The sequence below is a fragment of the Lissotriton helveticus genome, chromosome 7, assembly GCF_964261635.1.
Source record: "Lissotriton helveticus chromosome 7, aLisHel1.1, whole genome shotgun sequence".
In the NCBI taxonomy this organism is placed as follows: Eukaryota; Metazoa; Chordata; class Amphibia; order Caudata; family Salamandridae; genus Lissotriton; species Lissotriton helveticus.
Window position 1 is genome coordinate 770,598,071 of NC_136068.1, and position 26,181 is coordinate 770,624,251.

Genomic DNA, 26,181 nt, shown 5'->3' on the forward strand with positions numbered 1-26,181 from the left:
ACATCTGACCCATTTTTCGCCAATGTTGCAAAAACAAATGTCAATATCCAATTGACTCATTAAATTGAAAATAACAATCTTCAGCACTAGTCTCAATCTGGTTCCTGGGCTCAACTCAGCACTGAGTCAGCATTAATGCTGGCCTCAGAATTGTTCATAGCCATGGCAGACCAAGGTCACACCGCTGCCTTGATCATGCTAGATCTAAGTGCAGCGTTTGACACTGTCTCCCACGGCTTATTACTATATCAACTGCGTAGCTTTGGTATCTTCTCATTGGCCCTTAAATGGTTAGCCTGCTCTCTTCAAGTGCGGACTTTCCAGGTAGAAAATACCCCATTATGACTCTGAAAAATTTCCCCTGCTGCAAGGAGTGCTGCAGGGCTCTATGCTAAGCCATACATTATTTAACGTCTATATGCGACCCCTGTCAGATATCATAGACAAACACAATGTTTTCATGGTGCTGTACACCGATGATACTGATCTCTGATCTCTTGTCAAGGATGAGGGCGAATCAGCAGCTAATTTCAAATCCTGTATGGTAGACCTGGCTCACTGGACGAGTTCAAGTTGTCTTAAAGTGAACACAAACAAAACCGAGGACCTTATAGTAGTGAAGCCACCCTCAATATGGTCCTCAGCCTCGTGGCCGCATACACTAGGCACCTTCCCAAACCCTAAGCTCAAAGTAAAAAACCACAGGGTATGGTTCGATGCATCTCTTCCCTTTTGACAGTCAAATCGCGTGTCTGGCTGGTAAACGTTCTGCCATGCTTAAAATTATCGCAAACATTTCTGACCTGCTTCCTATGCACGCAAGGAAGGTGGTAGCACAAGTTCTCATAGTCTCTAGAATGGACTACTGCAACAGCATGTATATTGGAGTGTCCAAACACAATATTCGAAAGCTGCAAAGACTGCAAAATGCAGCCACCTGTCAACCTTCCTAGATGAGCCCATGCAACACCAGCTTTGGCCAAGCTACACTGGCTCCCTCTGGAGAAGTGTATTCGTTTTAAGGCCATGTGCCTATGTTATAGAGTTCTGAATAATAAAGGACTCCGCTATCTACGTAACCTGATTAGGCCCTACATGCCTGGCAGCCACCTGAGATCCATGGACTCTGAGGACAAGGAAAGCCTGGATGGGCAGAAGCACTTTTAGTGTCTGTCCAGCTAGACTATGGAACACTCTTACCGTCCATTAAAGACTATAGCCAGCCGAAGCCCCCTTCAGGAAAAATCTGATGGCCTGGCTGTACAGGCAAAGCTACCTTTTCTAGTCTCATTAAAGCTTTTCCCTCAGCACATCCCTTTTCCATATGGTGCTTATTAACCCTTCTGCACTTTTAATTTTTGATCACCTCTGGATCTCCCTTGTCTCTATCATGTGAACAATTCTATTGCCGGAATGCTCCAGTTGGAGTAACCTGTGTGCTTCATAAACAGAATAACATAACATGACTCTCCTTACTGGCCACGAAGAGGAAGGAAGTCAAGGGGGGAAAAAGAGTGAGGGGAATTGGGCCCAGAAACTGACAAGGCAGCTGAGGGTAGGTCCGTAAATATGCTGCATATTCTACATTGTCTGATGCTCAGTGTAACACAAATAACTAACTTCATTTGTAGAACTCTGAGGTTGAGAGGCCACGTTCCTCCTGTGCTTCATTTCATAGGTGGTTTTTGGCCATTGGTGCTCAGACTAAACCACTGGCTCATATACCACCTTTACTGCAGTAGGGAGAGCAGCGCTGGCTATCTCACTGCTACTTGCTATCCTGCTGCCACTTGCTTCAACTTCCCTGGGTACCCAGAATAAGAAACATGATGTGCCCCGCTTTGCTGATAGCACAGCACAATTAATATACAGCTATTTAGAATGAAAAGTCAGAAGGCTGATGTCAGATTGGTTAGGTGGGCCCAGAAAAAAATGGTTTTGTTTTGTGTTGCTCCAATCAGGGCTGGCCAGTAGTGGCTAGCATGGATTGGGAGTGGCAGGGTGGGCCGGGGAGGCAGAGGGGGAAGGTCGCTCTCCCACTTTCTCCCACATCTTATCAGTCTCTCCTCTGCGGGGCCGGAACAGGAAGCAGCCAGGCTCCCTCCCCTAAGCCAACCACAAAACTGCAATGCAGTGTTGTGATTGGTCTGAGTGCCGTGGGTTAGGTGCTCAGCCGGGAAATGGGACCTGGGCATTTTCTCCACGCAGGCTGTAATGCAGCCTGTATTGAGAACATGCGGAGTGCGCATGAGAGTTTGACCGGCCCAAGAGGGCAGATCAAACTTTCATGTGCACTTAGTGGGCAAACCACTTCTCCCCTGCGCTGAGAGCAGAGCAGCCCCGCCTGTCCCGCAAAGCTGTGCAGCAGGAACAAATACAATGATAATAACCTTGAGTTATTACCATTGCACTTGTTCTTTCTTCCACTGCTTTGCAGCATTGGGGCAACACTACTCCGCGTTTGCGGTGGAGCCGCCACTGGGTTAGACCTGAGGCTGGCAGTAGCTTAAATATTTAGAAAGTTTAGGTTAAGTATACAACTTGCTGGGCTCAGCCATCGATCACCCTGGCAACCAAATCACCTCTCTGAGACCTGGGCCCAGATCTCCAACAGTTTTTTGGGACTGAAATTTCAATGAAAGAAAAACGTGCTTTTGGGTTTCAGTATGACTAACTGAAAGTGAAGCTTAGAGGGGTTAATGCTGCAGAGATCAAACGGGTGAACTTGAGTGCAGAGGGAAAATGTGTCATATACCTTATCAGACTACCAGTGCATTTGTGCCTGGGTAGTCCTCCAAGTTGTTTGGCATTTCTGATGAGGTGGAGCACCTTGAGACCCTCACGGATGAGTAGTTGCGCTTTACCAACCCCTGATTGATTAAGTGATTGGTGACAGTTTTCATAATTTCAGTTTAACTTTTTTTATTTTCATGCAGCGCATATTTACCATTTTGGTTGTTTACATGTTTTTTTATATTGGTATTTGATTTTCTATTGATTTTGAATGTAACATCTTTGACCACTGAACGGTTAATGCTGACGTTTCCCTTTTCCCATAATTTCTGAGTCAGTCAAAGTATTTTCCTTAATTTTAGTATTTCTTATTATTGTATCTTTTTGCAGTTGTTTGTGTGGGCAATAAAGTTAGTTTTACTTAACAATTGTAGCACTTTAACATACAGCTAAGTAAGTCAGGAACAGTGTTGAATTTCTTCAAAGATAGTTGTAATGTGTCAGTGTTCTATTTGCTCTTATGGTGGTGAGCGAATTGATCTCAAACCGGGAATGAGAGTGAGAGAAATAGATACAGAGAGAGAAAGAGAGAGCGAGAGAGAGAGCGCGGTAGAGAGTATGTGTGTGTGTGTGTGTGTGTGTGTGTGTGTGTGTGTCTGTTCGTCTGTCCCCTGCTGCTGGCTGTAGGGATGGCATTGAGTTGCCAGGTCAGCCAATGCCTCTGCCAGTGATTGGGGTGGGTTACATGGCCTACTTACTAATAGATCAAAAGTAAAAAAATGTACAAAGCATTTCTGTTTATAGTCTGATTGCAGACACTATTGAAAACTACATTTAATCAATTATCCCGATAAAATCCAACCAGAAAGAGAACTAAGGGGCATATTATCAACAACTCATGATATTTATCGCTAAAGAAGCTTAGCAACATTTTTTTATCGCCAAGCATCGCCGGATTTTATCGCAGAGATAACGTGCTATTTGCAACGTTTATCTCCAATGCGATAAAATAACCGGCAATAGCGGTGAAATGCGTGAATATCGCTTGAAAACCAGCGATATTCACGTATCATTGCCAATAGGGTCTTAACCTGAATATCCACCTCCCATTGCATATACAGGCTAAGAACTGGTCTGAGCAGGCGTTAGTTTTCAGCGATATTCGCGCTTAGCGCAAATTTTTTTATCGCTACGCCTGCCTTGCTAATAGGGGATAGCGACGTTAGCGACTGCTTTCGGTCGCTAACTGGTTGGGTACGCCCACTTTGCATGTCATTAGCGATAAATATCGCTGACATGCAAAGCGGGCTCCAAACCGCTCGCTAACACCTAAAAGCTGTCGCTAACTGATGTTAGCGACAGCTTGCTAATAGGGCGATGGAATTATCGCCGCTTTGCGGCCAAAAACGGCGGCAAAAGCGGCGATAATGTCAATTCGCATGCCTTGATAAAATGCCCCTAAGTTATCTCTTTTGAACAGTGAAACATACTGTCTATTCACAGCTTGGGTTAGAGCATAAAATAACCCAAATTCGTTACACAGAAGTCCAAAAGGCCTGTCCTACTGTACCCCTCAGAAGAGGGAGCCTGGACCTGCATGCCCATCCAAAGAAATGAGAATGTACCAGCTGTCTCCCATGCCGGAACAACTGTGAGTTTTGGCAAACCTCCTGACTCCCTTCTATCTGAGATGGCAAGTTAGGAGTGATACCTTAAGGGGCTGGGATTCCTTTGTAGTTGGGAGGGGCAGCTTTGGCTACTGACAATTATACATGTGGTTTAGGATCATACATGTGGGTTGGAAAGAGATACTTCTTGCTGCTGATTAACTGTACGATGATGGATTTATACTGCTTAGGATGCAAGGGTGGCTTTCTACCAGATGAGAAAATACATTTTACTGTCAGAAAAGCGTAAGTATGAACTGTAAGTCTTAATTTAGGATTGGTTCAGAGATAAATACCAGTGGTACCATGACTGCTTGGCCGGCCCTCTCGGACCAGCCAAACAGTTCTGCACACTTTGCATCTTTCCCACCAGGCTTGCTTTAAACAGCCTGGGGATGAACATGCAAAGCCTCTCAGTCCTCTGAGCGACGTAGTTTGTGCTCAGACCAATCACAACACTGCATTGCAGCATTCATTGTGATTGGCTGTAGGGAGCCTGGGAGTCCGGGAGCCCTGGTGCTACCTGCTCCTTCCTGCAGCTGGCGGAGACAGGAAGAAGTGGGCGGAAAAGAGGAGGAGGCTGGGCGGCCCAGGTACATTTTTTTCTTTTGTTCCGCACCCCTGCCCCTGCCGCACCACTCCTGATCCGTAGCAGCCGCCACTGTATGTAAGGCATTCTGATGGAACAACAAAGACCCCTTAGAACATTGATTTGCAGGCTCTCACAATAACCAAGAGCTCACATGCATCTTGTCGAGAAAAGTGACAATGATCTGATCGGAAGATGTGGAAATAGCCAAATTACTATGAGAAGTCAATTTTTCATTTCATTCGTCTACTGATTGGGATAAAGCAGCTGACTTTCCATGTCGATTTCCAAGTCTAGAGGTAATCTGACAAATGAAACTGGAGAAAAGCATAGACCAATAAGCATGTTGTGCATTGCCACTCTTCATTGACGCCAAATATAACACATTATTGTGGTCAGTCCAGACAGTGAGTCCATGAAATGCCCCTTCCAGATAAAATCACCAATGAATTGCACATCAGGATTCCATAAGATGGGTGCGGGTTTGAAGACTTCTTTCAGTGTTTTAAGTGCTTGGTCCTGTGCTTCACATCATTGAAATGAATGGTTTTTCTTGGTAAGATAGATGATGGGAACTACCAGGGAAAAAATGTTTTGCCTGAAGACGCAATGCAAATTAGCAAATCAAATGATGTTTTCTATTTCTTTGTTGTTGAAGGGTCTCAGTCAATCAAAAATTCCCTCTCTGAACATCCAAAAACCTAAAAAGGTGCTCTGGAGTAGCTCAAAACACATTTTCAAGTTCAGGAATAAGGGCAGGGCGTAATTTCAGCCTGTGGGTTCAGTGCTTAGCACCGGCACTTAATCATCAGTACCAGTGCTTATAGCACAAACTCGACCTAAAGGTATTGGAGCGCTTTTTATGAGCACCAGTTTGGGCCACATTCATTTTCTGTAGGCATGGGAGGTTAAGTGTTTTGCCCAGAATCGCAGGATGTTGAGCCTATGCCGAGAATCACCTGGGGAACGTGGTTATCCAGCTCCAAAGTCAGCAGCTGTGGCCGTTACGCCACATCCTCTCCCCACTTGTAGGGTTTCATGGTTAGTAGTTCGTAATGTTATAGGTGGCGCTAATAGGAGCAATGGGAGATGAAAGCAGTTCCTGACTCTTATTTTTTCACAAATTAACTACTGATTAAGGGAATATTGTCTCAGGTAGTGAAAGACTTCACATACATGCTTTGATGTTGAGACAGAGAGCCTGGAAAAACAAGATGGCCTCAAAGTACACTACCAAGAAGCTATCTGAAAGATCTTGGAAAATCTGAATTCGAAAATGCTGGAACACCACAAAAGCATTGCACAATCCATTGACATAACCAAGTTTTCATAAAGTTCATACCTTGTATTAAAAATTATTTTCTACTTACTCCCACACAAATACAGATCAAGTTACAGCCTCATTGTATGTCTAATTTGGTGAAGATTTTGCCAGATAAAACCCTTAGCAAGATTGTCTTGTAAGTATTTTCACATATTGTCATCTTCGTGCAGTGTTAAAGGATGAATTATTCGATGTGGAATAGCAACTCCTTGAATTAAGTCAATAGCATAATTGTATTCTCAAAACGGAAAAAATGTATATGTCCCTTTTTAGTAAACAAATCAGAAATATTTCGATATGCTGTCGGAATGTCATCTTTCTCTGTTGCTGCTTCAACTACGAGGACTGTGAACGGCTCCTGGAGTGGAAGATTGAGTGCTAAGTACATCAAGGACTGTAATTTGTCCTTTATTGCAGTCACATAATATTCCTGATGAGAATACATCGAAGAAAAGGTAATTGATAATTGATTCAAATCTATCACCCGCTGTGACTCCTAAGATTATTGAAAATTCTTGGGTGTCAATAATGTCAGACTGAATCTCTTCCAAATGTCTCGTCTCCATGACCATAACTAGTTCAGATTCCGATCTCACCAATCAAGAGGTTAATAGTGTTCTATGAATACCTTATCTTTTTTTCCTTTGGTCTTCTTCTTGCTGAATACAGGTATATTGTGTTTTTCCCAAACATCTTAGTTATAAAGTACCTTGAAGTCCTTGAATCCAACACAGCTATCATCTTCACACAATCTTGTGATACCAGCATTTTGACCTACTTACAGATAAAAAGAAGCTTTATACATTGCCGATGTGGATTTAGTAAATTGGCTATCTGTTGGATATCTGTATGTCATGAAAAACCTGTTTTAATGTCCACCTTCTTGGAACATTGCTGTTTAAAATTTCCATGGCCATCAGATAATTATCTGATGGCCACAATATAGGCATAGACCATCCTTCCATTGCTGTTCTTTCTCTTCCTTGAACAACAGTACTTTTGCGCCTCCCATCTTATTCTTCGCCAGAAGAAGGTAATTCTATCTCAATGCAGTGGGGATGTAATCGGGACTGTTCCATTTATCAGGGTTCAATTTTGAAGGTGAAGTTGATAAGAGCGGTTACTACAGTAGGCCAATCAACCACTGAAGATGAAGGTGCCCTTTAATGTCTAACACAACTAGCCCTATAACAAAGATGCTGAAAATGTATCAATTCATTCACCTTCTGCAGTTACTTTTGCCAAAGATTGCTTTTAATTCAGCCAGAACCTGAGAAATTTAGGCTAACAACGAACTCTAATTGATTATGAGTGGTGTGGCTCAGATTAAGTCATCATTAATACGAGAGCACACAACAAAGGCTAAATTTGCCATATCACTGATAAACTGATGTGGACAAGAGAGGACATGTAATTGACATTGTGCCAGAAAAGATTGAAACAGTAGCAGGGTTCTCACATGTTTGTCTGATGGTGCTATAAGAATAGCTCTGGATATTGGCGGGTTGGTTCCCAAAGAGACCAATGCATTTCTGATAATTCAGGAATTTACAGTTCTGAACATTGGGATAGTGGAGTTCATTATAGGCCTTTTCCTGCCTCAATATGTTAAGATCTTTTTTGTTGTTGCTGCGCCTTGTTGCATACCCTGGAAAAAATGCTCAGCGGGGTGCATAGGCCTGATAAGTCTGATGCAGACTGTTAAGCTTGGCTGAAGGTCTGCTGGTAAACGTCTTTCACATAGTACTCCAGCTCTTTCATTGGGTAGGATTCCCAATGGGGAAGAGAAAGAGAGAGCTGGCAAATGTCTGTTTGTCTGGATGTCGGAAGACTCAGCAGAAATATATATCTTGGTGACAAATAAACCGGCAGTCATCAAGTGAGTAAATGCAGAGTTGTATCCAACCCAACATTTAGCATTGAGCCTTTCTTACTATACTCCTTGTCAGAGTGCACAGTAGTGAACACTACACCATCCAGGATAAAAGCAGGCATGGGCACCCAGGATGTCAAGAGAGCCAGTATTTACAAAGAAAGGAGGAATAACGAGATTAAAATTGGTATTTCTGTCACTTCACTTAGTGATCCAATACAATTTCAATCTTTGAAACACATTTATACTCATTAAAATCAAATAATAGTATAAATGTCACAAAGATTGTTTTAAAGAGCTGTTCATCTTGGCTTTGTCCATGGCAGCCCCAAAAACTGGGTCTCTCTGTCTTTCCTTTCCTACAATAATTAGATTCATTTTTCAAGTCCTGAATTAGGTGTTAACCATCCTCCTCAGGTTTTTCCTAGAGAACAAAGCATCACTCAGGGAAAGTGCCCTTAGAGAAGGTTCCTGCTGGAAGACAGAGGAAGTTACTTACTAAAGGGATCAATATCCCGGATAGCCCGATCGTAGCCGTGGAAGTAAAGCAGAGTTGCCACCGGGCAGGGATTCGAGGTGACTTGGGGCGGTCCGCCGTCCCAGGATGATGGCGTCCTTGAGAAGTTGATGGGATTGTTGCCTCATTTTAACCTGTGAAGAGTGATATCCCTCCCTCCTCATGTGGCCTCTTGGAGGGAGTTACTGTCTTGCTGTGGAGAAGGACCCTTTGGGAAATCTTTTGAGCTTTGCAGAGAAGGTCCAATCGCTTGGGCTTTACATTGCTCTTTGTCCTAGATAAACCAGCCGCTTTTTCTGCTACTTTAACATTAGGTGTATTGTCCCACACCTCTTGTCCATCTTCGCCCTGATGATGGTGTAGCCCTGGCTGGGGTGATACACCGAAACGCGCGTTGGTGTTGTTCGTGCGGGGGCAGCTGGATTGCATCCATCCCTCTATCCCCCCCTTGATGACTTTCTCCAACTTGTCATCTAATCATTCTGTGGCTATTGTATATACCTTGATGCAATTGCTAATTTGAAGTGTATGCGTGATGTGTGAGGTGCAATGATGAGGTTTGGATTGTATGATAGTATGAATGTGAGGTATGAATTTGGTGTGTGGGACCTGATTAATTGATTCCTGTTTTATCAAAATGTGGCGTGGTGTTGTGTTGAATTTTTATGCATAAATTAATGAAATGTTGCTTGTGTAAACTTGATAAAGAAAAAATAAAATGATCTTACGTTTTGAATAATCCAATGTGATTGTCCTTCCTAGCCTTGGTCTGCTCCGGTGGGTGTTCTTGAGTATCAGGACCCTCTCCTACTGCCTTTTTTGATCGTATTGGGCAGGTAGTTTCTAGTTGTTGCTTGTTTTCTTATCTCTCCTGCTTACCTGCCTGTATTTTGCCTGGGGTCCCCCTTCTTATTAGTAGGAGAGGACTGATACTTTGGATCTTGCTTTTGCTTTGATCAAACCCAGGATGTAATTCTTAAATGGTCAGGAAAGCTGGTACCTTTTATCACCAGATATGTCAAAGACAAGAAGTGCATCTTTAGAAAAGAACCATCATACCAGTGGGAACTGGTGCTCATCTTGCAGCCAAGGCTGAAGAGAATGGTTGAGCCTGATTCCCACTATCCTTGTATCATGGAAGCTACCAAAGTTCTTTGTGGAGTTTTAGGAGTGAATAGTTTGAGGTTATTCAGCATCCTGTTAAGTCGAGACTGAACTTTTGGATGTGGCCACAAAAAGAGGTAGGGGAAGTCTTTTTTCATTTCAAGCCCTTCATCTGGTTCCCCCAGAAGAGCTCATGAACATCTGGGAGCATCAGAAGCACCACTAAAGAACAGAACATGTAACATTTGCTGTTAGCAGCTTGTTTCCACCTCGCTGCTGCGAGTAACACGTTTTTGGAAAAGGGAACTTTTTCTAAACACTGCACTGTTTTAAGATCATTTTCTTGATGGCTTTAGTTTGTTTTAGTGCTTATAAGCTAAATGACATGTTTCGCCAAGCAGCTGATTAAAAAAAGCATGGCCTCCTAGGGTAACAGTGAGATTTGCGGATCTCCATTTTTTTCTACACTCACTTTTTTGTCTTTACTTTGAAAAAATTCAAAGTTCCCCATTCTCTTCAATTGTTGTTGTTTTGCGGTCATCTTATTGCTATTTCTTTTAACAAAATTGGCCTGGGGCCTTCACAAGTTAATTTCGTGATGGAAGTATAGTCATGATGCTGCTCAAATACATTACGCACATTTTCTCTGGGGGTGGGGGCTGTGGATTTAGGGGACAGCTATTAAGGGTAAAATCAGGATTCCTCGTTGAAACCTGTTTCACTTAATGACACACTACATTACTAAGAATAGGAGGAGTTCATACCCTACTCTCCCTAGTTAATAATTCAGTTTCTCAAATTCCATTACCCCAGCCATACTTTGCCCACTCGTGCACACATATGCCCATCACATTCCCAAACACTCATACAAGCACTGACAGAAATGATCGGCCGAAATGGTACATCAGCAGCAGTGGCGGTAGCAGCGGCGGCGGAGAAACGTTAGTAGGAGCGCCAGGAGGCCAGGAGAACTAAACCCCGAGAACTGCTAAACCGCTGGCGCTAACCTTGTGCTACTAATCTAAGAGATCCGTGAAACACGAGCTGCACAAGGAGCAGCGTTCACAGCAGGAGCGGCGCCGGAGCTATGAATATCACACGTTACACTGCTGCCACTGTTTTTAAAATTGTCACTCACATTTTAAAATCGTTTCTGGGCACTTTGTAATCCTGCACTGACTCCCCGTTCCACCGCAGCAAATTGGTGCTGATTGTTGTGGAGGGAGAAGATAGTGCATTGCATTTCCTGGTGGTGCCATTAGCGGGCGGCCATCTTGGCAAGGTAACGCTCTAGCTTTTCCAGGAACCTAATCTATATCAGAGCATATGATGACGTCGCGCAGCGGATGCGCGCAGCGGGCGCGCCGCGGATGCGCCGAAGAGGCTCCTAAGAGAAGCCAGTCTGCGCCAGTCCGCGCCCAGCCGTGCCCAGAGCCCCAGACCCCTGGTCACACAGCTGTAAGCCTAATTACTTATGTACCCTCACGCTTACGTGAGTTAAGACCTGCTGTTAACCTTAAATGTCTACATTCCTTGCGTCCTGATACGATGACCTACTGTAAACATTGCAATTTGAAGTTATCACCTAATACCTCCGGGAGACACATTACTCACAGGCTATGGAAGATGTTTCTTCTTAACTGTAGATCACTGCCCAAACACTATACCGAGTTAGCCCTACTAATAAAAGAATATAAGCCCGATGCTCTTTTTCTAACGGAGACCTGGCTCCAATTGGAAGCCAATCCAGCCATTGTATGGGCAACTCCGCAAGGTTATACTATAAAAAGAGCTGATCGTACTACTGGCAGAGGAGGTGGTCTGGCGATTATTTATAGAGACACATATCAATGTCGTATTATACCCACTATACTCTCAGACTGCGAAAGTATGTCCAAGGGTCATTTACTGGATCCTGTTTTCAGTGATATCGACACCTTAACTACTGGAACACCTCTCCCTTTGCCCTGGACAGATCACTACCTAATTCCTCTGAGTTTGGCAACGGGGAACTCCCTATCTATTCAAGAGCCAAAAAAACAATGGGGGAGGAGATGGTCGAAACTTTCTACCAGTCAATGGGAGTTTGCTCTTGCTGATCTTAAGCCTGTGATTGCTCCAAACCCCATCTTGGCCAGTAGCAAATTTGATAACTGGATCCAAAACTCTCTTGACCTAGTCCTTCCCAGGGAACGCCTGCAGTGTGTAAAGAGGCAAAAAGTAGCCCCATGGTTTACACCCAAACTGAGGGACATGAAACAATCCTGTCGTAGGCTAGAAAGGGTTTGGAGACGGGACCATTCCCAATGCAGGAAAGCAGAATACAGAACAGCAATTAGACTTTATAAGACCGAAATCAAAGTCGCACAAGCTCTTTTTTATGAAACAAAAATCAATACAGCTGCCAATTCACCTATGGAAATCTTTCAGATAGCCAAGTCACTGATTTCCCCTCCCCAAGAATTAGTCTCTTCAGAAGGAGCATTGGCACGCTGTAACAATGTAGCAAATTTTTTCCACCAAAAGATTCAGACCATTTATGTCTCCTTTGCGCCTGACATTGCTGAACCAGACGCAGCTGGAACGGTGAGTCTTAACTCCCCGGCCACTTGCATGTTGGAACAATTGACCCCCCTGGATTCTGTCTCCCTGAATAAAATAATTCCTAAGGTCACCTCGGGCTCTCCAAGGGATCCAGCGCCTCCCCAATTTCTCATTTCAGTCATTGACCTGCTTCGTCCAGTAATCCTTGATGTTCTTTATACCTCGAATGCCTCGGGCATTGTTCCCACATCATGGAAATGTGCAATGGTCAGGGCTCTTTTAAAGAAGCCCAACTTAGACCAAGGGAATTTATCCAACTACCGCCCTATTTCCCTTTTGCCCTGGATGAGCAAATTAGCTGAGAAGCACATCAACAACATATTGGTCGAGTATCTGGAATCTAATAATTTGCTGTCCCCATCCCAGACGGGGTTTCGTCCCCAGCATGGGACTGAGACAGCTTTGTTGGCTGTGACAGAGGAGACAAGGACCGTGCTGGACCAGGGAGGAAATGCACCCATTATCTTGTTAGATCTCAGTGCTGCGTTCGACACGGTTAACCACGCCATCTTATTACATCGTCTCAGTGGCGTGGGGGTGTCGGACGCAGCACTGATATGGCTGACCTCCTTCCTGGAGGAGCGCTTCTTCCAGGTTTTTGAGGGAGAGGTTGGCTCCGCTAAGCAGCCACTTAGGTGTGGGGTTCCCCAGGGCTCTGCCCTGAGCCCCACACTTTTAAATGTCTATTTGAGGCCCTTGGCGGAGGTGGTCCAGCCTTTTGGTGTCAGAATCGTTACCTATGCAGATGACACCCAGCTTGTGGTCTCTTTGAACCAAGCTGAGGGTCGTCTAGCACTCTGGGTCCCTGTCTGGAGGCAGTCGCCAGATGGATGGAACTATCCTGCCTCAGACTAAATGGGTTAAAAAACGAAATTATGCTATTGGGGAATCCACCACCCAATATGCTTGTCCCCTTGTGGCCTAAATGTCTGGGACATCCCCCCCTCCTAAGACACAGATAAAGAGCCTAGGAGTTTGGCTGGACAGTTCCCTCGATTTCAAGGTCCAAGCCACTAAGACCTCATCCACCTGTTATGGTCTGATGAGAATGCTCCGGAAGATTCTCCCCCTGCTTCCCTTCCAGGCAAGGAGAATCATGGTTCAGGCTTTGATACTCTCTCGCCTGGACTATGGCAATGCTCTCTATTTGGGAGCTCCAAAGGCCACAATTAACAAGTTGCAGGTTACGCAGGATTGTGCCGCCCGACTGCTCTACCAAATTCCACGTAGGCAATCCGCCAAACCTGCTCTCAAGAAACTGCACTGGCTTCCTATAGCAGCAAGGATACAGTTCAAAGCCATGTGTCTCACTCAGAAAGCAATTTGGAGGACAGGCCCAGCTATAATGCATCCTTTAGTCACTCCTCATCTTCCCCACAGAGCTTTACGCTCTAGCTCATCACATCTGGCTACCTCGCGTAAGATAAACAAGGCCCGTTGGGGAGGTCGTTTGTTCTCTTTTAATGCCACAAAAATCTGGAACTCCCTTCCTCTCGCCCTCAGAAAGAACAATAACCTGTTGGCATTTAGAAAGCTTCGAAAAACCCATTTGTTCGAAACATCTTACTAGCAAGCCAACCTGCTTTTTTCTGATTCAGACACCAGTGCTGCGAGGCCTCAGGGTAGTCTATGCGCTATATAAATATAATTTTCATTTCATTACATCCATCCACCACAAACAAACTCCTCTTCCTTTTACACAGCACACACTCTTGATATCCCCAGATCTCTAGGTGTTGGCAGTTCTTGTCCTTGATGGAATCAATTCACCGGGGTTTGTGTAAATTGGTAGCATAACATTTAAATGATCTCAGGCCAGCTATACACGCTCATTGAAGCATTATGTGCGATGCATATACATGAAACTAATTAAATCATTGAAGTATCGGATCGGCCATGGCTTTTGTGGTGGGACAACATAAAATGTTATGTTGATCATTTCTAACAATGTTCCTTTCTAAAATTAATTAGTAAATTACTTCTAGCACTCAATAGAGCCCCAAGGGTGCATTGTCTTTTGAAGTTTAAAGTGTTTGAAAGCATCATCACTTTTATTGCCACACCTTTGAAAATGATTAGTGCCATAATCATTATCTAAAACTGCAGCAGTGTTCCTGATCATCCCATCCGTGAGCTGCTCCCCGCCCCAAAAATATCAAACAATTGTATCGTCCCATTTCAAACAGGATACCTGCCTAGCATTGTTTTTGCCTTTTTACTTCAGTAATTTTCTCCTAATCCTTCTTTTATCACACATGCTTTTACGTGCAATAAATGCAAATTTGAGTATGAAACCTTTCTGTTTAAAAACCGGTTGGATCTGTTTCTCTCAAATATGGTTTAGATATATGAGGGTGTAGTTCCGGTGGATTAAATACACCAGGTGCGTTTAAACAGCTTTATGATTGTATCTGCACTCAAACAATGCGGGCCCTGGTAAATGTGCGCATGGTTTAGCATAATGTTGCGTAAAATAAATGGTAGAACTTACGTGTTTTCCTGGCTGAATCTTCTATGAACAGTGAGGAGATGTCTTCGTCGACTCCGACCTCATTCTTCACGATGCAGGTGTATGCCCCGGTGTCTTCGTAACGCACGTTGCTGATGTGAAGCTCACTCGCATTGGCTACACAGAGACAAATCACACACCACGTCACTCAGACAGAACACTACAGCGCCACACATCTAAGTATTAGTGGCCATCCCTACATCTATTGTAGACAAATCACAGAGAAACACGCCCCTGCAAGCTGTCCCTCAGACCCTATGAGTAAGGAGGAAATACACACTTGTTGAATTAATTGCATGGCGTTAGAGTGCTTCAATTAATTGGAAAAATAATGCCTGACTAGGCCACAGCCAGCTTGCACTGACATCTATTTATATTTGCAGAAATAAATATGCACTTTTATTTTATGTGAACACGCTTTTTCACATGCGCATGTATTTCACATTCAGACTCACATGTTAGTGTATTTTTCTAATTCAGAAAATAAGCCAAAAAAAATGAACGTTCCAGGATGGTGTTGTTTTTTAACAAAACATAGATGCCTTCATTTATATTCCTCTTGAGCACTGATACTCAAAGTACGGCCCAGGGGCGCTTGTGGCCCTCTTTACCTATAAATGCGGCCCCCTGGTTAACAGCAGCACTGGGCTGCCGTTTACTCAACTCACTACACTAACAAAAATATGTTAAATAAGCAGGCAAGCGTTTGATAGCTATTATAGCCTTTTAGCCTGCCGTAGCAGTCTATACAGGCTAATAAAGGTCCGCTCCCGCGTTAAAGGCCCAAGCCGAAGGCAGGGACTTTAACAAGGGACCTGGACATTAATAGCCGGTATAGCCCTGCTAGGAAGGGCTATAAGGCTATTAGACCATTCTGCCACTAGAGGGCAGAATGTTCTAACAAATAAAACAGAGGCCTCTCGAAGCTCGAGGGGCTTCAAATCCCCTCGAGCTTCGAGAGGCCTTTGTAAAACATTGGAATGTTGCTCTGCGGGCCTTTACCGGCCCTTTACCGGCCCGTAGAAGCATTTTCTACAATGGAGCTCCCAACATTCCAATATTCTAATTGGTGTTAAAGAAAGGAAGTAACTAGGGAGTCCTACACCTTCCTTTCTAAAGACATTGTGCAGCAAAAGTGTACAAATATTATAGTCTCTTCAAAATCCAAATGTGTATCTGATTACCATGCAGAACCTTTCACCTTAGTACATTAGATTATATTAGTGCATTGAGAAGTATTATTTTAAAACTGATAGTTTTCAAACATGAATTTAGAAACACAAATTCTTGCTTCCAATCTGACAATGGCAATAGTGAACTGAAGAGGCAAGTCAGTTGTTATGTGCCCTCTTCGGGTGGCCTTGGTTCCTTTTATCTATGAACAGTATTATAATTTATTAAATCAAACGTAGGAAAAGGTTTTCTACAGCGCCCATCCTGAAATCGGGTATTTTGAGATCCACGTATATGTGATTATGAATAAAAAGGAGGGAAAGTGAAATAAAACAATTACCTAGAATAACACAATTTGGTAAGGTGGGGAAGCCGAGATTAATACCAGCTTTTCTAGTTTCATATGGTGCAACCCAGACATAGGATACATATGCTTCGCTTCCCCTTCAGCCATCTTACCTCCAAGCCCTGCCCAACCACCACCCCGTTGGCATCGATATGGCATTGGTCACATCACAGACTATACCTTTTGAGCCCTTGGAAAATGGTTGTGAGTACCCATGCTTTTGAGGAAGCCAAGTCCAGGATGTTCCTGTCTTTGTTACTCATGGCTGTTTACTCGAACCTTTTGTAGGGATTATTTATTAGTTGAACTGTCTATTGTATTTGCGTATTATATAAACATCACATCATTTCTTTCATTTTCTATGCACACCTCATCTATCAATATGCAGTAGAGTAGGTGTTCCTAGATGTATCTTATTTGATGATCTTATGTATTCTGAAAGTGATTGGCCTCTTAATGTGTTACATTGCTAGTAGAACTAGATTTTGTCATCTGTCACCAGAAATGCATGCAGCTTCTGTGTCTAAACCCTATACATGATGATGTTTTTGGGAGAAGGGCCAAAGCTTTTTGTTCCCTCTCTGAAGGTAGCTTCTATGTCAATACTCTTGCTTACATGTATTTTGTTTGGCTGCTCATTTGCTTTGGAGGTATACTTTATTGTTATCCTCTTTCATTATTTTGATTTGTTATAGAGAGATGTATTGCTAACTCCCTAATTACATTTTTCCCTTTGTAAGTATCCTAATTGTTAATAAACATTTTTTGCCTTGACTCTGAATATTGCCACACATACGTTTATTTGATTTGGCTTGGAGTCAGTCTTATGAAGGCTCAGATAGCCCAGATCCTACATCTCAAACCTCTTACTTATAACCATTAGAGTGTTGACAGTGACAACATTGAATTAGTTAGTTTAAGAGTGTGATTCTTAACTTACTCGTTATTAGGCGGATAATTGTTTAAAGTTCTGAATATAAAAGATTGGGCAAGAGGAGAAGCCTCACAATGGGCCATGCAGGTTGTATATGACAATTTTAGATTATTTTACAGATGACCTACACTGTGGGGTAGATGGTTGGTGAATGTCCCTTATTTACTGGGCCAAATTCCACCTCATATTTTTCCAGAGGTCATCTGTCTGGTTATAATGAACTGCCCAGAATCCTCCCTAAATGTGTGACGAGGTTTGCCAAGTCACCTTGGCTTCCCCTATCCTGGTGGAACCCGGCACAACAAACTTGAAGGTCTCCACCAGGCAGGTGGGAATCTCTGTGGTTATAGTGAAGCCACATGTGAGGCCGCTCCACTGAGGGCATTGATCTATGTCGAGCAGGTGTCATGTTTGTTGTGCCCTCTAGGCAATGTTTTATTTGTGATCATTAAACAACCAGAAGTCTGTCTCCTGTAAACCAAAACAAAAATGTACATGCTGTGCAGGGAGTTCAGTTTCTTCCTTGTGTAATTGAGTCATTGTGTGATTTCCTCGCATTTAGGGAGGATTCTGGGCAGTTCATTATAACCAGACAGATGACCTCTGGAAAAATATGAGGTGGAATTTGGCCCAGTAAATAAGGGACATTCACCAACCATCTACCCCACAGTGTAGGTCATCTGTAAAATAATCTAACATTGTCATATACAACCTGCATGGCCCATTGTGAGGCTTCTCCTCTTGCCCAATCTTTTATATTCAGAACTTTAAACAATTATCCGCCTAATAACGAGTAAGTTAAGAATCACACTCTTAAACTAACTAATTCAATGTTGTCACTGTCAACACTCTAATGGTTATAAGTAAGAGGTTTGAGATGTAGGATCTGGGCTATCTGAGCCTTCATAAGACTGACTCCAAGCCAAATCAAATAAACGTATGTGTGGCAATATTCAGAGTCAAGGCAAAAAATGTTTATTAACAATTAGGATACTTACAAAGGGAAAAATGTAATTAGGGAGTTAGCAATACATCTCTCTATAACAAATCAAAATAATGAAAGAGGATAACAATAAAGTATACCTCCAAAGCAAATGAGCAGCCAAACAAAATACATGTAAGCAAGAGTATTGACATAGAAGCTGCCTTCAGAGAGGGAACAAAAAGCTTTGGCCCTTCTCCCAAAAACATCATCATGTATAGGGTTTAGACACAGAAGGGTAATCTAGTGATGGTGTACTGTCTTAAGACGTTTGAGCAACTACCACTAAAACCAGAAGGCCAATTGCCAGATGAGCCATCAAGTAAGAGGCTTTCAACAGTGCAACCAGCTGACTCTACCATCAGAAACCCTGCAAATCTCCCACCTCTAAATGTGGCAGTGCAACTGTGATACTGAAGCAGGAACACTGATTGACGTCATTGCTCCTGCTCAGTCAAACTCTAAAAGAGCGCCTATCACTTTGTGACCCCTTGAACGTAAATGTGCACACAGGTGTTGTTGCACGTTGTCATGATGATGTGCACACTAGTCACTATGTCAGTATACCACTCACGATAGACTCGCCTTGAGGACAGCTCCTTTTCATCACCCCTCACCCCTGCAACTTACATAACACATCACTAGCCCATAAACCCTGCTGCAGGAAAATACTGGATGCTTTTAGCACAACACTCCACATCCAACCCCCCCCCCCCCATCAGCCTCAAACCTGCGGTGACTAGGAGTGTCTTAAAATGCAGAATTTAGAGGCAAAGGAAAGGCCAGAATAATACATTAATAGTCAATGTCACTGATTTATCCCAAGTTCCACATAAGAAACCTAGTTTAACAAAATCATATATTGGTTTCTGTACTGGTCCTCTGGAAGCCAACAACACGAGTGCGTCAACTTTTGATGCCGGGGGTGTTAAACAATGAAATACAGGTTTAAAACGAGTCACTGTTTTATTATGACTACTTCCAGTGGAAACACACTTCACTGTACTTGATGTTTATTTCCTGTCAAACCCTCTCACATCAATCAACACCTTATTTTAATGTCTCGGGAGCGGGAGAAACGAGTGCACTTCATATAACTTCTGTAGCAATAATCCACGACAAACTGAACAGTGTGACAGATTTTACCTCACAGTGCGGATGTTTTATGGTGCATGAAATGAAGGAGCTAAAGAAACAGCGGCCTTTGGAAACACTTGTCCCCTAAAGACACACAGAGTGGCAGAAATCCTGGAGAAAGTGGAGGCATTCGAATTTCTTTCAAAGGACAGGAAGTGAGGCAAGTTGTGCCTTGGGAGGTATTGTATAGCACTTAAACAGAGGGCCTCAGAAAAAAACGTCTTAATGACAATCTGTTGCAGGGACCACTGGGCAGGTGCAGTTGGTTTAGAATGGTATGGCCTATTATTCATTGGGACTAAGATCACCAGCCACATCTGTTCAGCATCAATAATAACCTACTTTGAAAAATATTCGCATGTAACTCATTTGTTTGACAATAACTTATCACAGACCTAATAAATCATTAGAGATGCAAACATAAACAAAAATGGACTGTTAGTAACATTTGGTGCCTTTTTAATAATCTATCGCAATTACATCAGTTTCATATTAGGCAATAATTATTTTGCATTTATGTCTCTCATTGAGAAGGAAGTGGCGTTTAGGGCCTGATTTAGAACTCGGCAGACGGGTTACTCTGTCAGAACAGTGACGGATATCCCATGGACCGAAATCTAAATCCCATGGGATGTAATGGAATTTATATTTTGGCAGGAGTGGCCACAGGTTACAGCAGTGGGGCGGGCGGGTGTGGGGATGGGCGGTGCGGATGGGGGAATACGTGGATAGACAATGGGATAGGGAAAATAAAATAAAAAAATAAATGAAACCACTTACCATGTGCTGTCTACTTACCCTCCACCCGCCCTGCCCCCGCCCCCGCCCCACCGCCCTACCGCTGTTACTTATGCCGGCCGTGCCTGTATTTTGGCAAACGGAATATCCGTCACTGTTGTAACAGAGTAACCTGTCCGCCGAGTTCTAAATCAGGCCCTTAATCTCCCTCTGCTATCTAACTACCTTTAAAGGAGCCTTTTGTAAAATGATGTATACAATACTGAAAGCACCCATTCAGGTGTAAAGGAAATGGACTAAACCTTGAAAGTTTAAATGTGATATTAAAGCATGAAAATGTGAAAATTCATAATGCAAGGAGCAGCTCCAGATGACATGATTTGGCTGATTTGAACAACTGGATTACTTTGCTTCCGTAAACAGACAGAATCGCGTGACACGTAATGTTGCTGTTAAAGTCTGATCACTATGATGACCCAGCCTAGATGCATTTTTTAAATGTGGTGATATCACTCCTCACGAAGCAGTTTGAACGGTAGGGCTTTCGTTACGTGTAGCGCCCCGCGTTCACGCTTGCAACCCCTGCAAATCTTCAGTCTAGGCTACTGGCATTTTAAAATCAAATTTGCTTTTCAGTCTTACTCATATATCAACTGCCATTAGTTAGAATGTATAGACCTAACTGTTAGATAGAGATTGTCTAAAAAGTAGTATGATGCTCATCATCTGGGTCAATGCTTTATGCGATGTTATTTTCTGTTATGTCATCAAGTGGGATTAAAATGCGTGGGATGCCACCTCAGCTGCCGCATGACATTTCTATGATAGGTCATCGTACACAGATACGTTTGTCGTGCCAAATTGGCACAGTCCTCCCCATGCCCCCAGATTCCTGCTCATGTATATGTCCATTAGTTAACCAAAAAGCCATGAGTGGCATTTACTCCATGGTCTCTTTGGACTTCACTGGTTCGCCCTGTTAGCTTGCACTAATTGTGAAAGGCTTGAAAGTTGGCTAACACCACCAGTTTGTAGTCCAGCTCAGTACTGGAAAATTTCAAAATGAGGTGGATGTGAGATGAATCGGTGTGGACCTTGGAGCACACATGGCAGAAAGCCTTCCCTAGGCCATCTAGAACACCTTCCCTTAATCACTGAATTCCTTGCAGAGCTTCTTCCCCCATCTTGGTCTGGCAAAGACATCTTTAGCTGTCTGAAAAGATTACTGTCACCACACAACACAAATTAAACACAGATAACATATACAACATACACATATACAGAACGGGGCTTTTGGTAAGCATTCTTCACACTTTGGCTAATTTGGGTAAGCCCTGTTAGAGTTTAGCCCATAACATATGGCAGACATATAGGAAAGTTGGTCCAGACCTGGAGGGCTGCTGCTGGGCCATTTCCCAATTTCCCCTGTATATTGTTGGGGTTAATTTCCTGCTACCGCTACTAGTGCCATCATGCAGGCTCTGGAAGCCGGTACTGATTCCTTTCTCCATCTGCATTTCCTCTGCCACAATAACAGAGCCTCTGTTTGCTGGTTCAGGTTCAATTTGTTAATGATCATTCCAACACGGCTGGTGACATCCACGCTGCCTGAATCCAGCAGCATGCATACATGCTGGCCGTGGTGCACTCTCCCGGTCCAAAAATGTAATGGTCAGTATGCTCTGATGTATAAAGCCCTCCTTGTCCATCAGAGTTACATATCAATTTCCCCAGACAGGACAAGGGGCGAAATGTTGGAGTTACCCATGACGATGTTACAGAGAGCCTGCTTTGGCCCATGACTGTTTTGCCGTCAGCACCCTATTCAGAACTAAGGACAACCTAAACGGCTGCCTATGTCTTGTCCGAAAACACCCCCTACCATATCTTCCCATGTCAACAACCTCATGAACAGCAACACCTTCTACATGTGGAACTTCAGCTACAAAACCCACGTTGTCATACTCACCTACAACTAATATGCCAATACTGAGGTCTTGTGTGTGACCAGGAAAGTTGGGTCCACTCTAGCCAACCTCCATTCCTGCCTAAATGTAAGGCTCAAGCAGGTTGGTGAGATATCTTGGTGTGTTACTACACCTGCTAAACTAATCTTAGAGCAGTTGGTAAATCCCATCTCACTAAAATAGCTCTGTGTGCTGCGCTCTTGCTACAGTGATCTGAATGAACCCTCCATGTCAACCTTTCAAGACCCAGTAAGAAATATTAGTGTGATGAGCACCTGCCTGCTGATGCTCAAGAGAGAGTGTTGTGTGGCTGTGTGTGTATATGTGTGTGGGCGTGTGTAAGTTTCAATCTAGACAATATAGCACAGTGGAATGGACGCATTTGCCATGCCATCGGCAGGTTACAGATTTGAATGCCAGTAACAATGCATTTTCTGAGATGGTCACTGGTTCAAATGCCAACAGACTAGGCCTGTCCTTCTGAGGTCCCTGTTTTTAGTATCATTGAATTATTGTTCAAATAATACCCATCTCTTTTGAAATGGAAAGCTATTCATTTCTGGACCTTATTATTATTTTTATTGATAACAGTAAGTTTATAGGTCAATTGATCTACCTTGCATCGTTTAGAAATGTCCACACACCCTAAAGTAAGTGTGTTAAATGCTATTATGTAAAGTGCAATGTATCTAGACCCTTGCTTTATAATGGTCGTGGTTAGAGCGTATGTATGTCCTGTGTTGCAGTGGACTGGTTAGCGATTGTGGAACTAGGACGCCAGAGTTGTAATCCCTGTTTTCCCATTCAATTTCATTGCATTGTCATGGGCAAGTGTATTTTCACGCCACTCTTCAATTTTCTCTTAAACACAAATTGAGAACCTTTGGAGATGGGGTAACCCTTAGTGATAAGCATTACAAAACATATGTGTTTTCATTTCCCATTGTCTAATTAACGGTTGTGTCCGTATATTTTCCCGTAAAAAGACGGCTTACCAAACTAGGCTCATGGAAGAGGAGTAGAAAGACAGAAAGGAAAAGTTTTACTTCTTAACTGACTTACCAAGTGTGAAGTGTTATTTGGATAGTCAAAATTAGAGCACTTCTTGGTAAGTGAAGATGAATTGAAGCACTCTCAGAACAACGCGAGCAAAACAATATAAGCGAGGATGGAAATGACATCCCTAAAAACAAAACTTGGCCGCTTTGGAGAAGCAGGCGCTATTAGAATTTTTCCGTTTTCATTTATGACGGTGAGAACTGCGGGTTCTTACTGAGTTCTGAATTATTTTCATTATTTATTTTCAAATCATTTAGACCGTTATTTCTGGGTGTGATGTTCTGAGCAGTTGTGCTAATAATTCAGACGTTGGTGCTGCAGAACTTGTGCCTTTTTATGCTGCCACCTCTACTTGTACGACGGTGCTGCCAAAGATCAATATATTTATTAGGTGTGACTACATATAGTTTCAGCTGCCTGGAAAGACTTGTGTCCGGATACAGCACTATGCACACACACAGGCACACACACACACACAGAAATGGATTTTTGGTCAGCTCTGTTCACCCATCCGTTAATTTGGCCAAGCCTTGTTAAGTCACTGACTGGCTGGATTGTCCAGGAAATTCTGGATAAGGCCACATCGTGGATGTCTACATTTTTGTAAAAGAAGTCTCTTCCCACATGCTGTTGCTCTTTCTTTCAACCAGGTACACTACGTTACAGACAGCACTCTCATTTAGATCACAGACTAGCAGTCACTGCATTAATAACTGCAATTTACGTCCCCTCACAGACTAGAAGTAGCACACTAAGAAACCACTCTCACCCCTCACAAAGTAGAAGTTTTATTTACGGACAGCACACGCACACTATTCACAGAGTAGTATTCACATGCTACTGGAGGCACTCTCAAGCCCATCACAGACTAGAAGTCCACTGTTCAACCTGGCCCTTTTTGCAGGATTATTCCTAAACGTTTTGCCTTCCTCCTGTATTTCTTCTGACCTGTTCTGACCCAGCTTTAGGACTCAGGGCACTTTGCAACTGCAATTCAGTTCTACAGTGCATGTGCTCTCTCCTTTAAACTTGGTATGATTGGCTCACACCTGTTTGGCATATGTAATTTACTTGTAATTTCCTTGTACAGTGGCATCCCATATACCCAGGGCCTGTAGGTTAAATGCTATGAGTGAGCCTACTGCACTGCTTGCCTCACCTGCAGCATCCGCCTTTCAAACCTGTCTCAGGGCTCTGCCACTGCAGGGCCTGAATGCGCAGTGTTCTGCCACAATGACTTGGCATTTAAAGTTACTTGCTAAGTCTCTCCCACCTCTCAGTGACTAGCTTTCACACGGTACCAATGACACTCTCACACCTCACACCGTGGCAGTCTAACACTACCAGCTACACTGTCATAGGCTTTACAAACTAGGCTTGTGTGTGGTCAGAGCTCCGGTGCTGGGAGTGGTGGCTCTGTCATAGGCTCACCACACCCCCTCTATAGCAGCTCCTGCATTCAGCCTGTCTCCAGTCTCCAGCGCTGGGTGAACCTGAGTGCCACTGGTGAAACCCAGCACTACCTCCAACAAGTAAAATGCCTTCTGATATTCTGAAACCTTCATATCAACCACCAATAAATTAGAAATCATTGACAAAGTTAGTAGGTTTGACTTGTAATTGAAAATGCAATTCCGACATATTGCCTTTGCCTATGCTTGTTAATAAAGAAATTCCTTGATCTTGTTAATCTACAATTATGTATTTTGCAGAATTGTAGGCACCAGTCCACATAATTCGTTGTGCTCCTGTGTGGTTGTTCAAGGGCATACTCTGTTGGCCATATTGAAATTTCAATGCACATCACTAAACATTTATAATCAGTAAACTTATTGATATTGAACCCATACTGCACTTAACTATATACATTTGTCAATATAAATGATGTTGAATGAATGAATGAACGGAGTGAAGGAATGACTGCGAAACACATTGAAATACAACTTTTGGCTAAGCACTTGCATGTAACCAGGGTACATACCAGCACAGGAGCTTACCTAGCAGGGTTAGTTGTTTTGACAGTTTTGGTATAATATCAATTCCATTCTTTAACCATGTGATCTTGGGGCTGGGGATGCCCTCTGCATGGCATTTGAGGCTGGCGGAAACTCCAGGCTCCTGAGCTTGTGTTTCCGGGTACACTCTGATCACCGGAGGAACTGAAAAAGGAAATACGTTCAAATCACATTAACTTTTTGATGGAAGCAATTGCATTACTTGCAGTCCACCGAAACAACATTCTAATGCAATCACAGATATACAGGATTACTTTGCAAAAGCAACTAACCTCACTTAATATTGCAGAATTAACAAGATCGTACACATATCTGCACAAGAACCATCTTGCTCATCTTGTGTTCTAATTTTGTGGGCATTTTTGCCTAGAGAAAAATGGTGTGAATCAGTTGTTTAAATCAGTTTTGCACTCCTTATCTTTTTTCTGCGAAATTCCGAATTCAGACGAATGCCCCTCAAAAGTTGTATGATTTGAAACAGACGTGTACATAAGGTAATTCGCATGCATGTTGACTGCAAGATTTGCACAACTTGTACAAAGAAGATGGGGACTTGTTTGTATTGGAAAGAAGTCCATGAATTATTTTTTGTTGACATTTTTTTATTGGGTTTTTGCATTCAATTTCAAAATTTTTAGTACAATACAGTAGTGCAGCGTTACGAAAAATATATTAACAAGTAGAACCACATACATAATTCCATACATGCATATAGTACTGACCAACTGTTAGTAAGGTGACTGATCCACGTGTACATACAACATGTTGCTGGAGCGACCGTGTTGTGCACAGTATAATGAGAATTCGTCGGGCAAGGTAGATACACCCTTCTCAGCGCAGCGGTGACCCTGCGTCTCAACTTATGTAGTATCCGTCTCTCCAGGTGTACCTGACGAAGGTGTCATGTTGT

The 26,181-nt window shown here is 43.1% G+C and overlaps 1 protein-coding gene across 1 annotated transcript in view; it reads right to left on the minus strand.

Moving 5' to 3' along the window:
- Positions 1–26,181, minus strand: part of FSTL4 (follistatin like 4) — a 1,347,217-nt gene that overhangs the window by 158,481 nt on the left and 1,162,555 nt on the right. Inside the window, exons 7-8 of the mRNA XM_078653328.1 lie at positions 25,254–25,415; positions 14,903–15,037 (exon numbers count right to left, since the gene is read on the minus strand). Coding sequence (XP_078509454.1) covers positions 14,903–15,037; positions 25,254–25,415 — 297 coding nt within the window. The remainder of the gene's footprint in view (positions 1–14,902; positions 15,038–25,253; positions 25,416–26,181) is intronic.